Raw genomic sequence first — 14,673 nt, forward strand, 5'->3', positions numbered from 1 at the left:
TTGGCTCACAGAGCTCTCTAAGAATCGGATCAAAGCAATAGACCATCTCTGTCCCATCATGAACACACACACAGCTTTGCACTCTTTTTTTGGGGGGGGTGTCACAGATTCTCCAAAACCTGTCTGTGGTCCCTGGAACCCATCAGGGAGCCTCTGACTGAACATATGTCTGGGGTCTGCCACCGTTTGGGGACTTGACCCCCCAGGGTTGGCAACAAGTGCCCCCTGGGCTCCCTGGAACCCATCCCCTACCACCCAGCAACTCGGGGTCCCCCACCCTCTTTGTCCTGGGCCCCCAGGGACCTCCAGAGGTTGGAAGAGGTCACCTGTGCCCCCCAGCCTGGGCGAGCTCCCCAGGGTGGCCAGGAGGAGGGCAGTGCTGGCTCTCCCTTGCCTGCCGGGCACACACACAGTTAATCCTCAGCGGCTGCTGTTTGGATAACATGCGCTGGGAGCGTTGGAGGCTCCGCGGCCCCGCTCACATCTGGCTGGGGTTTGCTCTTTACGAGTCTGCCCCGCTTTCTTCATCTCTTCCTTTACTTTCGAGAAACCGCGCTTCCGCTTCTGGCCAGAGAGACCTTGGAAAGGAGGAGGTCAAGGTGCCGGGAAGGCAGGGACGGCTGTTGCCTGCACCCGCCCCCCCTTCTGCACCTTCTTCCCCGAAGACTTTTTCCTTCCTCCTGGCTCTCTCCTCTGACAAGTCTGTTCTTCCCCCGACCTGGCTGGGAGGAGGCCCTGCCACTGGGAGATGCTCTAAGCCCAAGAGGCCGCCGCAGGACGCCGGCTGGAGGTAGGTGGCGGCTGGCGGGCAGGACAGGACTCAGGGCTGCTCCGCTCCTGCTCCACGGCTTCGCGGCGTGGTGGTTGCCAGAGCGGAGTGGGAGGGGCCAGGGTGGCAGTTGTGGCAGGCAGGAAGACCGGGAGCTGCGGGGCTGGTCGGGCAGTGGAGAGCCGGGGCTCGGTCTCCCGCTGGGACGAGGGAGCAGGGGCTCTGTGGCAGCCGGATACAGTCGGGAATGATGGTGCCTGCCTCTTCTTTGTGGGCTGTTTATCTTGCTTCACACTTCTCTAGGCGTGAGAGAAAAAGGAATGGTACCCAAGTCCCCTCTGTACCAAGTGGGGAGCTCCCCACCCCAATAGTGCCTGGGTCACCTGAGAGACAGGTTTGCCCAGCCCTGCCGGTGGCCAGTTTGGACCCCACACAGAACAGGAAATGCTGACTTTGGCCCCTGCATCTAATGGCCTTGGTGCTCCTGGACGGGATTCAGCGTGGACGGGGGAAAGTCATGTCCCTTTCCCTGGGGACCCTCCGGAGCTGCCTGCACCACTCAGAACCATCGCTGGCCTGGGGCCTAGTCACCCAGCTGCCATTAAACCTCTGGACCTCCCACGCCTCTCTGTGTCGAGAGCCCATGTACCACCCTGTTCTTCTAGGCATTCCACGGGGACAGGTGTGAGTCCCACCTGCCCTGGGTACCCACATCGCGTTAGCCTGGTTCCTAGCGTGCTGACTCCTGGGCAGCCCCATGTCCTCTGTGGGGACACAGGGGCCCTCCCGGTCCACTTGGAAGGGAGGGAGGAAGCGGCCTCCCTCTGTGACTTGTCTGTCTCTTCAGTCTCACAGAGTTTCCAGGAATGGAGGCAGTTTGGAGCACCGGAGCTGCTTCCTTCCGAGCTTGGAACATGAGGCGTGTCCTGAGAAACTGAGTTTTCTCAACCATCCTGGGTCCCTGGGGGAGGATGTGAGGTCCTCCAAGGCTGCTAGGCCTTTGCTTTTTATAGTGCAGGAAAAGCACGCAGTCAGCCCCACGTGCAAGGTCGCTAACAGATGCACTTGACTGTTGTGCTTGTTGCAGGGAGAGGCCTGCCTGATGTCTCCATCAATGAGAAGAGGGGAGAAATACAGGGGAAGGGGAGATGGGGGCTGAGGCTTGAGTTATCCTGTCCCATCTCCCTTCCTCACTCTCCCTCCTGACCTGAGAGCTGAGAGGAGCTTAGGGTAAATGGCAGCCATGTGCACGCGCGCACGCGTGTGTGTCCTGCGTGGCAGGCACTGAGCAGATGTGGATTCTCGCCGATTCTATCAATGGCACTCTCACCCCTGAAGAGCTCAGAGAGGCTCAGGACTTGCCCACACGCAGTAGATGGAGGACCCCTTGGAGGACCTGCATCTCTGTGCCCAGAGAAGGGGTGTAACTTGCTCAAGGGTGCATAGCTCTCCAAGCTGAGACTGGGACCTGAGCTGCCCAAGTTTGCAAATATCCACCTCCCAGCTGTCCATGGATAAAGTGCCCAGGGGCAGGAAGGACGCAGCCAGGTTCAGTTTGCCAGGAACCCCACCCTCTCCTCCTATTCTCTCCCTCCTCCCTCTCCCATCTTAAGCCTCTTGTGATGCCAAGGCAAGTGCCCCCAGTGAGCAGGAGGTCAGGGAGACAGAGGAACGGGTGCAGGAGGTCTTGGGTGGGGCTTCCCCGGCCAGAGGACGTCGCTGCCTGTCAGGGACAGGTGCAGCCAGCCAGTGAGGGCCACCCTCACAGGTGGGTGGCGAGAACCTGACATGGTCCCAGAAAGACGCACAGCCAGGTCCCTCTTTGTTCCTAGAGTGTAAACCTCCCTATTCAGGGCAACCAGCACAGCATAATTTTTTCAGAACATGCTTCTTTCTGTTTTCTTCCTGGTGCCTGCGGCCCTCCTCCCCCCAAGCTGTAATTAGCATGACTCATAAACCAAGTATTCTGGCACTGAACTTCACCCATCAAAACAAAGATGAAAAGAATTTTGTAGATACAGTCGTGCTGCTGGGCGTCCTCACCGGACATAAGCTTGCCACTGGGGCTTTGTCTTCAGGGGCTGGCCCTGTGTGGGGGACCCTGTTCTGGAACCGGGGGTCTCCGAGACTCCAGGGCCCTAGGGCAGGGTGGTGGTGGTAGGTCACAAACCAAAGGAAGAATAGAAAGGTCCTCGTGCCTAAGGCAACTCTGTGGAGCCACTGGAGAGGAAAATGGGTGTTTCAGAAGCAGCCTCGCCTCCCTGTCCTGAGAGCCCACAGATACTAAGGTGGGGGTGATGTCCCCCCCTCCCCCCAGGCGCTTCGTCTTGGTGGCGTAACTACTGCGTGGGCCTAGAGTTATTAATTTTTTTCCTGTTTTTACCTGCTGAAATCTGCCTCAGTCTCTTAAAGTCAAGTGAGACAAGGCAGTCCCCAGGATAGGACCGTGGGTATCTCCCTGACTCCACACCCGGTCTGCCCACTGGGAGAACAGTTTGGAACGGAATCATCAAAGCGTGCGCAAGGCGCTTCCGCCCAGTCTCTCGGGGCAGCCCAGCAAGCCTGGGATTCGTGATTCTCCAGGCCCTGCCAAGGGATCTGTGCCTGGGTCCTTGGCCCGGCAGGGTCAGGCCTGCACTCAAGCAGACGTGCGGAAGGAGGCTCGCCGGCTCTCTTCCTGCTTTGCAAGTCTGCTGTGGGCTTCTGCTGTGGCAGCCTGCATCCTCTGACCCTCATCTTCCCGCCTCTGGGGAGGGGCTCAGGGCTGTGGGCAGGAGAGGAGCTCTCGAGCCTTCGTCAGGGGGCACCTTTATCTCTGGCATCTCGTCAGGGTTGCAATGGAGCCGTCCTGGGAGCAGGAGACAAGAGCTCCCAGCATCCTTTTCAGCCACTCATTCTTGCCCACACTTCTTTCCAGGACCGGGCTCAAAGTGGGATGGCTGTGGGCAGAGGCACGGAGGCCCCCTCCTGCCCACTGGGGTGTCTCCGGCCTGCCCTGTAGGCCCCTGGAGTCAGCAGCTTCTCCAGCTGTGGACGGGACTGGCATCGTCCTCCTGGGGCGTCCCGCCCTGTCCAGGATGGCTGTCAGGATGGCTGTGCGCCAGGCTGGGCCTCAGTGTCTGACCATCTCCCTGGCTCCTGTAGGAATTTTCCTTGAAACAAGACGGAGCAGAGCTGGAGACTGCGGGCAGGGAGGCTGGATGGAAAGGGAGGATGGGAAAAGAGGCAGACAGGCGGGGCAGGCAGTGAGGGAGTTGGGGGAGTGGGGAAGTCACATTCCTGGTGCCCGGGGCTCAGTCAAAGGCTGCTGCTGGCCCCGGGTAAAGCCATACTTGGGGAATGCCCCAAACCCTTTGCCTGGGTTTGCACCCCCATCCCAAGTGGGGCCATCTGGTTACCAGCCGCCCTCTACCCCGGGGACCAGGGAAGGAAAAGGACCTCGCCTGGGACAGCTGCCAGCCCTGCTGGATTTGCAGGCGGGTGCAGGCCAGAAGTTGGGCTGGGCCCTGCAAGTTTGCCCTGCAGGTGTCTGGGGCTGGTCTGTAGAGGTGCGGAATGGGGTGTGCTCGGAAACACTTGGGCCCTTTCTCTGTGTGAGGAGTCTAAAAGTGGGTTCTGGTGAGAGATGGGTGGGTCAGGGTGGGTTTGGGGGAGGCCCTGGGGCTCTCAGGTCTTTTGGCATTCAGGACACCCTCCTTCCCCATGAAGGTGTGGGTATGAGAGCAAGACCCATGGTTCTGTAAAGTGGCCATAGGGCTCGGCTTGAGGAGCCCCTGAGAATGAAACCACACAGCCGGCAGAGCCAGACCGGGCAGCTGGGGAGGTGAGCTGGAGCCTGACGCCCACCTTCCCCTTTTGGTTCCATTTTCTGCTCCCACATTCTCCTGCTTCAGCTCCCTCTCTGTAGAAGCCTCCGCTGGGGGCTCCACCCAACCCCGATCGCCAGGCAGCACCCCCAGGGGTGGGCAGACACAGGGCACCCATGCTGCTCCCCGCCGCAACGTCAATTCCTTACACCATCGGTTCCTGCTAGCTGCACTTGGCCGCAGGTCCCTTTGCAACCCAGTGTTCTAGTCGGCCTCTCTCCATGGGAAAGCACAAGGTGGGGGGTGCGTGAGACCATTTGCCATCCCTGCTCGATGTGGTCTTCCCCCCCTTCTCCTTTTCAGAGCTCCCCAATGGGCTCTTTCTCTCTACCTTGCAAAAGCAAGGCTCTAAAAATGCACATTCAATGGGCCACACTTCCCCCGGCGCTGACATTTTGAGGTATGGGGTGGTCATAGTGGGGCGAGGTTCCTGGTGACTCTGTGCCGAAATCCAAAGGAATTCAACTCAATGGTGGGTTTTAAGGTGGCAGCCTGGCAACAGGGAGATCTTAGCACACGGCTTGAGTGACAATGGTTGTCACGGACCCCCGTGCCCCGCACCATGCCTGACACAGGTGCTCGATAATCTGCAGAATGAATGAATGAATGGGAGGGCTCAGCGGGTGGATGCCCAGAGAGGCGGGAGTGCCCGCTGGACTGTGGTTTCGCAGGACGAGCCTGCCTACCTGGCATCTTTCTGAAGGCCCCTTGAGGTGGGGTGGATGGCACTTTGCTGTCAGACACACCTCCCCACTGTGGGGCCTGGGGTGAGTGGCTCCTTCACTCTGAGCCCATTTGCTCATCTGAGAAATTGAGGTGTGTTGTGGGGGTGAGTGGCACCCAGAAAGCACTGTGGCCAGAGCCCACCACGTGGTAGGCGCTCGCTTAGTCACCGGTCATAGGGCTTTGCTGGAGGAACCTCTGTTAAATGATGGGGCTGCTCCTGGGTGCATTAACTTGCCGGCCCCTGCACAGAATTCCTAAGGATGGGCTCAAGGATTTGGCTTCCTTCGTTCCATGGCCTCAGTACCAAGTACCAAGTACCACCAGTGAGAGGCGTGTCAAGGACAGAACAAATCCCCCTCCTAGAAAATGGGGTCTCTCTACCAGGCCTGACTCTGGTCCAAGTCAGGTGGCCCTTCCCAGGCCTAACCTGTATCCACAGTAACTCTGGGGGTTCTGCTCCCAGGGAGGGTGCAGGGGGCGCTGTATCTTCTTCCCGTTGCACGGTGTCCCTGGAATCCAGCTTAGTACATGCTGGTGTAGGACCTCGGAACTTGAGCCCTGGGTCAGTTTATACTCCACGGGGACCTGCCTGTCCCCAAGCCCCTCCTTTGTTGTCCTCTTTGCTTAGAGTCAAGTCGCCTGGAATACACAAAACGCTCTCTGAGTCCCCTGGGTGGGGTTTATTTGTCATTGTTCTAAGCGGAAAATCATGTGTACTTATTGTAAAAAAATATGTGCCTGTTAGGAAAAAAATCGGAGAAGCCAAAAGAAGAAAATGGCAAACATCCCTATTTTCATCACCTAGAGAGAATTGCTGTTAGCAGCCAGGTGGGTGGCCTTCAGATCTCGGTGGCTGAGCGCACGGACGTGCACTGATGCGTGTCTGTTTTCAACCCAACCTTCACTCATCAGGAACATCTCTCCGCCTCAGCAAAGAGTCATCTGTTTACAGAGGTCGCAAATTAGCGCGGCTGCTGAAGGGGCCCCTCCCCCCACTTGTTTATTTATTTATTTGTTTACTGGCCTTTCCACGAAGCACACATCTCCCTGTTAGGTGGCTTGTGACCTTGGTAATGGAGGCAAGGGGTCATAGCGCTTATGAAACAGGAGATTTTCTGAGCGCAGATAAGAGGAGCACCTGAGGGAAAGATGGGCGGATGGATGGCCACGCCAGGATCCAGCCTTGAGACCGCACTCCAGAGCCCCCCCGGGACACGCTCCCCCCTTTCCTCCTCTCTCCCCAAATAGTCCCACCCAGAGCTAGAGAGAGATTTGAACGCCCTGAGGCCCTAGCAAGAAGTGGGGGATCCCGGAGTCCTGTTTGCGTGTTGGCTGTGCCGGAAGGAGAGTGTGGAGTTCAATCAGGATAGAAGATCAGACATCAGGGGCGCCTGGGGGGCACAGCGGTTGGGCGTCTGCCTTCGGCTCAGGGCGTGATCCCCGCGTTGTGGGATCGAGCCCCACGTCAGGCTCCTCCGCTATGAGCCTGCTTCTTCCTCTCCCACTCCCCCTGCTTGTGTTCCCTCGCTCGCTGGCTGGCTCTGTCTCTGTCAAATAAATAAATAAAATCTTTAAAAAAAAAAAAAAGAAGATCAGACATCAGACAGGAGACACTGGGGGTGCACGTGGGAGGAGACACGGCTCCCTGGGAGGGGCTCCTGGTCCGAGGGGGTGGACCCTACAGGATGCTGGGGAGCGCCTTGCTGGAGGAATGCCCTCAGGCTTGCTCTGCAGAACACGTGGTGGGGCGGATGGCGAAGGTGGTGGGGGAAGGGACAGACAGCGGAGAGCCCACACGGCTGGGGTTGGGTCTGCGAGCAAAGCTCCAGATGGCTGGAGCTGGGCGGGGACACCGCCAGAGGCGAGGCAGGAGCCAGGTGGTGAAGCTCCAGGTTTAAACATTTTCCTTATTTTCACGGGAAGCCTTTTAAGCCCAGGGTGGAATTCGAATTGGCAGTTCTGCAAGGTACCTCTGGTGAGCAGGTGGGAAGACGAAGGAGAGACAGAGCAGTGGGGGGCTAAGAAAGAAGAGGTGACAGGCTGGGGAAGAGAGGAACGGAGGCCTTCGTGAGGCTGGCTGATGGATGAGAGGTGACAGGTGCGTGAGAGGCAGGGTCTGCATGGCCCCCAGATTTCTGGCCTGGGGCCCCCGTGTGAGCGGCGGCTGTAGCTTCAGAAGCAGGTATGGTGGGGACAGGAACAGAGTTAACCGGGGGTTGGAGGTGGAGAGCAGGGGGCAGAGCGGGGAGCAGGGGCTTTGAAGACAGGTAACTGGAGCTGCCCTATAGAGGCTTCTGCCATCATGGAAACGTTCTCCCAGCTGTGCTGTCCAAGAGGCCGGCCACCTAAAACGTCCTGGTGCAGCTGAGAACGAAATTCTTCATTTTGCTTAATTTTATGAATTTAACTGGCCCCAGGGGCTAGTGGGCACTGCTCTGGAGGCGCGGGCTGAGAGCTCCTCGGCCAGGCTGTTGTGGGGACAAGGACTGGAGAGCTGTCACTGTAGACAGTGACATAAAAGTGTGTTTCGAGGGGGAGGAGCTGATGGCCGAGGCCATAGCCTCGGAGACACCTGTCTCTGAGGGGGGGACAGTGAAGGACAGATGCTGGGAGACAGACTGAGCCAGAGCAGGGACCGAAGAGGAGGTGGCTGGCCCTGCACTGTTTGCACGCCGAGCTAAATTATATTCGTGACCTAGAAGTCACGGAGGTGTCTGTGAGATGTTGGGGTGATGTCTAGGCCCCAGAAGAACGGAAGACATTCGTACTGCTTGTAAAGGGGCGGGAGTGGTGGGGCGCAGGTCCTGGCATTTCCAGCTTCTCTTCTCCCTCCGTCTCCGGAGCGGTCAGACCCCGAGGGCGTCCCCGCTGTGGGGAAGTGGGCCCTGGGCCAGGCCACCTGCGGCGCAGGCTCACGGCAGAGCACGAGCTGTCGGGGGCTCCTCTCTCACGCAGTTCTCAAAGCAGGGGCGAGCCTGCAGCCCAAGGCCGGACAGCTGGGAGGTGATCTAAGGACAGTGTTCTAGTCAAGGAGGTCTTTGTTTGCACTGGGACGGGCTCGGAGCTGGGGAGGCTAGGCTGGCCAGGTGCCCCTGGAGGCCCGACGCCTGCTGCCCACGTGGTCTTGCTGTTTGCGGGGCCTGGCAGAAGCCCATGCCCACTCTCGGTGCCAGGTGAGCCTTTCCTTGCTGAGGAACCGTTGCCCCAGGAGAGGTGGAGACGTTTTAGGATGGGGGGACCTCTTGCCTTCTCTTTACTTTCTGTCCCGAGCCAGGCCTCTCTGCAATGCAGGGAAGAGGGAGCCCTTGCTTATTAACCAGTAGGTAGCCCCAAACAACCCCATCTCCATCCGTGGCCATGTGCTTTGGAGGTCACCAAATAAACCCCAAAACCTTAAAAAGTAAATCCTACTTCTCTAAGCCAGAGAGCAGCTCCTTGGAGAAGGGAAAAGAGAGATTCAGCGAGTGGCATGGAACTGATGGAAGTCCCTTTAATAAGGGGTCCTCATGCCCCCACCACTGCCTCCTTTATAGGGAGGCAGGCAGGGTCTGGGGCCAGCTGGGCCGCCCTTAGATATTCAATGGGCTTCTGGAATTGACGAGCAAATGTTCGTCACCTGGAAGTCACTCTGCCTCCCTCCTTCCCATCACCAGAGGAGTTTGGTAAGAGGAAAGTTAGCGTGATGAATGGCTTCTGGGGAAGGAAAGCAGGGGTCACGGGATGGTCATCAGGGCCAGGGGACACCCCAACACGGCGCGCTGTCGTTCCTGGGCACCCCAGGATCTAAATCACGCAGGCTTCCTGCAGCAGCCGGAGAGCTCTGAGCTCCTCGGTGGGAGAGTTCCAGCAGATGTCAAGGCAGAGAGGGGCGGCCTCGGGGCTTCCTCTCTGGTTGGGAGGATGGCGGGGAGCGGGAGGTGGCAGGAGCAGATGTGCGGAGGGGCCCGCGGCGGCGGAAGCATGGTTGACGCCACGTTGAAACGAGGAGTGATTGCATGCCCCGCTAAGTTGCTGTCTTGGCCTAGAAGCCATTAGGTGTGGGAGAAAGTCCCGTCTTATGCCAAGCTTTCTCGGGAGCCACGTGTAAGATTTTGGGGTGATGTCCAGACCCTAGAAAAGCCAGACAAAGATATTTGTCTTGGGTGTATTGAGGTCTGGGCCCCAGCCAGAGCTCCTGGAAAGCATCAAGTAGAGGCAAATGGCAGAAAAGAGGAGAGACCTTCAGGAGATATTAAAGGGGGTGGGTGACTGACTTGATGTGGCGGATGCATGAGAGGAAGGCGCCCAAATGACTCCCAGATTTCTGGCCGGCTGCTTGTTCTGAGTCCTGCTTCTTCCCCCCACTGACACCGTCTGGTCGGATAGCACTTCCTGCTGTGATCGGAACGCTCTGCTCTGTGCCGTCCCGCGCAGTGGCTACCAGCGACATGTAGCTACGGGCGGCTCGGAGTGCGGCTAGGGTGGCCAAGGAAATGAACTCCGAATTTTATTTAATTTTATTTATTTATTTATTTATTTATTTATTTATTTATTTAAAGATTTTATTTATTTATTCGACAGAGAGAGAGACAGCCAGCGAGAGAGGGAACACAAGCAGGGGGAGTGGGAGAGGAAGAAGCAGGCTCATAGAGGAGGAGCCTGATGTGGGGCTCGATCCCACAACGCCGGGATCACACCCTGAGCTGAAGGCAGACGCTTAACCGCTGTGCCACCCAGGCGCCCCTTTAATTTTATTTAATTAGTTTAAAATGAAATACCCACATGTCGCCCCAGACCGCGCAGGCCTCGAACCTTCGTTACCCACTGATCCCACGTTCGCCATTCTGTCTTGGGTTACAGTTGAGTGCACATCTCCTTCACTGGACTGTAATCTTCTCAAGGTCAGGGAGGGAATTTAACTTATGGTAGGACTGCTTCTCCCGAGCTCCGACACGAGGCTGGGCACATCGTGGGCCTTCAATGAGCCAGGCCTGTGTGAGACTTTCTGCTGAGAGGGAGACAATGTCTTGTCTTCTAATCTTCTAATCCAGGGAGATCCTAGGCTTCTTGCCTCCCAGAACAGCTGGTCACCCGCTGAGGATTAAGGAAGGGGGAAAACCATGTTTATAAATGCTTTTGTCAGATGGTACTGGGCTGGGTGTGGCATCATGGCCAAACGCAAACATGTGGCGCCTGGGCCCTGGGAGTTTCCCGTCAGATCCCAGGCAGGGAGGCATGGAGGGGGGTGGGACGGATCTTAAACAGACACCGGGAAACTTCAGTGCGGGCCTGAAGACTGGCTCCTTGAAGGATTCACCCCGCGTCCATAAAAGGTCTGAGAAGGGATGGAAATTATTAACGAGGAATTGTTCTCGGACCCCATAAGTGGCCCAGATCCCCCTTGTGCACCCCCACTCCTACAAAGGGGGTTCTTCCTTGTTGGGGGGAGGTTAAGCTGGAGCTAGACGGGAGGGCTGAGGGGAGGGCAGCCGAGGAGCCGCGGGCCTTCGGGGACAGGGAGTAGGAGGAAAAAGGTGTTCGTGGAGTTGCCATGGGATTTGGCGAACGGATTTCTTCACAGCGTTTGAGAAAGGCAAGTTAGGAACTTGAGACACGTTGCAATTGGCCTCAGATGCCTTGACTGCAAGGCAGCCTGGAGACCGGGCCAGAGGGTGAGGGCTACACACCACTGGCCTCAAAGCCCCGGGGGCCACTTCCCGGCCCTGCCCTCGCGGGAAACAGCCTGGTCTTCCGAGCTTCCTGGGGGCAAAGCCTCGCCCTCCGTAGGTGACTTCACTTCACTGGAAATTGCTAAAAGTAATTTGGAGCCAAGTTTGGTTGGATATTGGGCAATACTGTTTTTGCCCAAAAGTGACTAAAATGGTCATAATGTCATGATGCTGACTTTTCTGTGGGCCTTGGTAAAATGGCTCTGAAGATATTTTTGAAGAAGGAAATATTTCACTCAGGGTTTGCTTTGGCCCCAAAGACAAGGTTCTTCAGGAGAACCACCACCTCTGCTGCCCTTTGCGTTGTCAGCCTGGTGCCTCCGACCCCTTGCTGGCTCCGTCCCCACCAGTATCACCACCCAAAGGCGGCTGCATCCCGGACCCCATCTCTTCTGATCAAGGTCCAGAAAATCCCTTCTCCAGACTAGGAAGAGACATACCAACGTGCCAAATGGCGCCCCCATTGGGGGTAGAGCACTGATCCTTCGCTGAGGGGGAGAGGTCTGCCTTCCCAGGGTAGGCACAGAGAAGTCTGGAGACGTTTTTGGCTGTCACAACTGGGAGTGCGGGGGTGTCAGTAGAATAGAGCGCGGGAGCCCAGGGACGCTGATAAAGATCTTGTAAATGCCCACAACGTCCTCCAACAAAGAGCGAGTCAGCCCCAAATGGCTGTAGTGCTAAGGTTGAGAAACCCTGGGGACAAAAGAATCCGAGGCAGCTTATTATGTGTGTTTGTTGTTATTTCCTGACGTTTCCAAGAGGAATATATATTACTTTGGATCCAGAAAAAAATTTTTTGAAGAAAGGAAAACCTCTTTTCCTTTCAAGTGATGCAAACTTGGCATTTAAAGGAGGGGGGACAAAAAAGTAATTATTGAGGTGCCAAGGAAAAACAGAGGAAATACAGAAAAGGGGAAATAAACAACTTTAGAAAATCCCATTTCACAAACATTTGTGGAGTAGCGATCAAGTTCAGGGTGCTGCAGGATGCTCGGCCGGTCCAAGAGGAACAAGACCGGGAGGCCAGGGTCTGCTCTGCAGAATCTTCCAGGCCAAGGAAAACTCTGTAGAATGAGACAACAGGAAAAACACAATCTGAAAAGGGGACAGAGATGTTTTGCCAGCGGAGGGTCTGGGAAGGCCTCGGGTGGAAGAGGAGGCGCTCGAGTTGGGTCTTGGGGACCAGGTAGGAGATTGACATGATCTGAAGGCAGCCCGATAAGGTCAAATCCACTGTCCCCCTCCGGCCCCTGCTTGGAGATTGGGCGGTCTGAGGCTAATCAACTTCCCTACATCTCTGTTTCCTTGTTTGTAAGTTTGGTGTAATAATGAGTGAATAGTTTCTCCTTGGAGGATTCACTGCAGGCCCCTCTGAGGCCGCTGGTGGGGTAAGAACGACTAATGAGAAAGTGTTCTCAGACCCAACCCTGACTTACAATGTCAGAAGGATCAAATGAGATGATGCCTGGATACTCAGCATAGCACCTGGGGCAGCTGTTGGTCCTATGAGGCTGGTTTTTAATAGAAGAGAGGAGGAGAACGGGAACTCCTGGCCAGGGAACAGCTATGCAGGTGGACGGATGCTAGGAGTTTAGGGGAGTGGCTGGAAGCTGGGATTCTAAAGTATGGTCCGGGGTTGAGGAGCACTGGCTGCACCTGGGCTTTTTGTAAATGCAGCCCCTTGAAGCCCTGTCCCAGACCCGCTGAATCAGAATCTGCATTTTAACCAGATTTCACAGGTGGTATGTGTGTACATGAAAATTTGCAAAGCAGGGAGCTCGAGCACAGGATGAGGGGTGCTGTACAATGCGACCAAAGAGTGGGGACAGACTGGGGTGCCATACATGCCCTGCCAAGGAGAAATGATGGATGGATGGATGGACAAATGGATGGATGGACAAATGGATGGATGGATGGGTGGATGGGTAAGTGGATGGATGGATGGATGGATGGATAGGTAGATAATTTTAATACGTATTTTATAAATTCACATAAACACATACAGTAGAGATTCTGAGTGGGGGGCTGGTCCAAGTAGTCTCTTGGCCACTGGGCAGGTCTCGGGCCCCGATGCTTGGGAGGGAGGGTCGATTGGGAGAGAACTCGGAGGTGGGGAGGCCCAGCTGATCCACGGCAGTGGATGAAGTGGGGAGTCATGACGAGAACTGAGGACCCAGCGGAGGTGTGGGTGACAAGGGAGGAGGGCACCCTGGGGAGGCAGCCTCCCCAGCTCAGAGGCTCATCACATCTCTGAGGAGCCATCCAGAGAGCCTCTAGCTCCCGCTGGTTCTTCCCCAGGGCTCTGGTTCCCAGCTCTCTGCCTCCCCCATGTTCTCTTGATTTGGCTTAGGGGCTCCAGCAGCGGGGGCTCCCAGAGCAGCCTTTCTTCAGAGCCGTAACAGCGAGCCCACCGACATGCAGAGTAAAGAGCAAAGCCCAAAAGTCGACCTACCAGCTACGAGGTCATGCCCCACTAGCTAGAAGGCCTCTGAGCAATGGGGTGTTTGAGGGAAGCCCATGGCCTCCCCCCGCCCACAAAAGGAGCATTCATCTACGTAGATGATTACTGACAAAAAAAGGAATCTGTCTCGGGATTTAATTATCCTTAAACATGAGAGAGGAATTAAAGAAAAATCAGATATGGGAGCTTTGCCTCTCAGTAGCGACCTGGATCCCACTCGTAACTTGGCTTCAAGGGGTGGGTGGTTCTTACCCCCCAGACCTCCGTTTCTCACTGGGCAACTGGAAGGGTTGAACTGGCTGTCCTCACTGGCCTTCGAGGTGTTGACTTGTATGTTTTGGTGAACCAAGACGGGTTGGGAGTGACCAGTTGCCCACTCCTGCCGGGGGAGAGGTTTCCCCACCCGCCAGAAACAGCCAGCATGCGGGACTTCTGACTCCAGACTGTGGAAAAGGCTCCCTGAGTTAGCTGGCGGAGAGGCCTCTAAGGGTGGAAAGGGATGGGATGTTTTGCCTATTTTAAGCCCAAGCACTGCCCCCTAATGGGCTCACTGGGGACCCACAGTGGACATGTCTTTCTGGAAGGACTGTTCTCAATACTGGCTGAGGAGCTGTCCAGAGCTTTCACCTGCGAGGTCCGGCGCCGGTCCAGCGGCTGAGGCTCCAGGGGCAGAGTGCGTGTGTGCACACGTGTGGCTGTGCGTGAGCGTGCAGGTGTGCGAGTGTGCACATGTGAGTGTGTGAGTCTGTGACTACGTGAGTGTGTGCATATACAGGTACCGAGTGTGCGGAATGCATGTGGGAGCGTGTGAGCGCGTGAGTGTGTCGAGTGGGTGAGAGTATGTACACAGTGTGTGTGACTATGCACTGAGGTGTACGAGTGTGTGAGTGAATCTGTTAGGATGGTGCAAACGTGTAAGTGCAAGAGTAGGTGCAGACATGTGAAAGTGAGTCACGTGTGAGAGTGTGTGAGTGTACGTGGGCACCTACTGTGCACGAGTACTGAGTACACACACGCGCACGTGTGTAAGCGCGAGCGGACGTGAGCGGACGTGGATGCACGTGCAGAGAAGGTGCGGGAGTGTGTGAGTGTGAGTGTAGGTGTGTGGGGTCGCCCTCGCAGAAGCTGACGTGGCTGGAGCAT

General features: G+C 56.6%; 1 protein-coding gene and 1 long non-coding RNA gene across 4 annotated transcripts in view; one reads left to right on the forward strand and one right to left on the reverse strand.

Moving 5' to 3' along the window:
• C1QTNF1 (C1q and TNF related 1) overlaps nt 1–14,673 on the forward strand; it is a 20,043-nt gene continuing 5,370 nt past the window's right edge. Inside the window, exon 1 of one of the 3 annotated variants that reach the window (XM_019798796.2) lies at nt 1–790. Coding sequence is in view for 1 of the 3 variants with exons in the window: in XM_011223865.2 (XP_011222167.2) it covers nt 444–790 (347 nt within the window). In the remaining 2 variants the exon portion in view is untranslated. The remainder of the gene's footprint in view (nt 791–14,673) is intronic. The other 2 variants (XM_002918382.3, XM_011223865.2) reach the window with 2 other exon arrangements.
• The window catches only part of LOC105237261, a 23,990-nt gene continuing 19,320 nt past the window's right edge, over nt 10,004–14,673 (reverse strand). The window contains exons 3-5 of the long non-coding RNA XR_855838.3: nt 12,020–12,133; nt 11,510–11,762; nt 10,004–10,434 (exon numbers count right to left, since the gene is read on the reverse strand). This is a non-coding gene — a long non-coding RNA (uncharacterized LOC105237261). The remainder of the gene's footprint in view (nt 10,435–11,509; nt 11,763–12,019; nt 12,134–14,673) is intronic.

The sequence above is a fragment of the Ailuropoda melanoleuca genome, chromosome 13 (assembly GCF_002007445.2).
Source record: "Ailuropoda melanoleuca isolate Jingjing chromosome 13, ASM200744v2, whole genome shotgun sequence".
Taxonomy (NCBI): domain Eukaryota; kingdom Metazoa; phylum Chordata; class Mammalia; order Carnivora; family Ursidae; genus Ailuropoda; species Ailuropoda melanoleuca.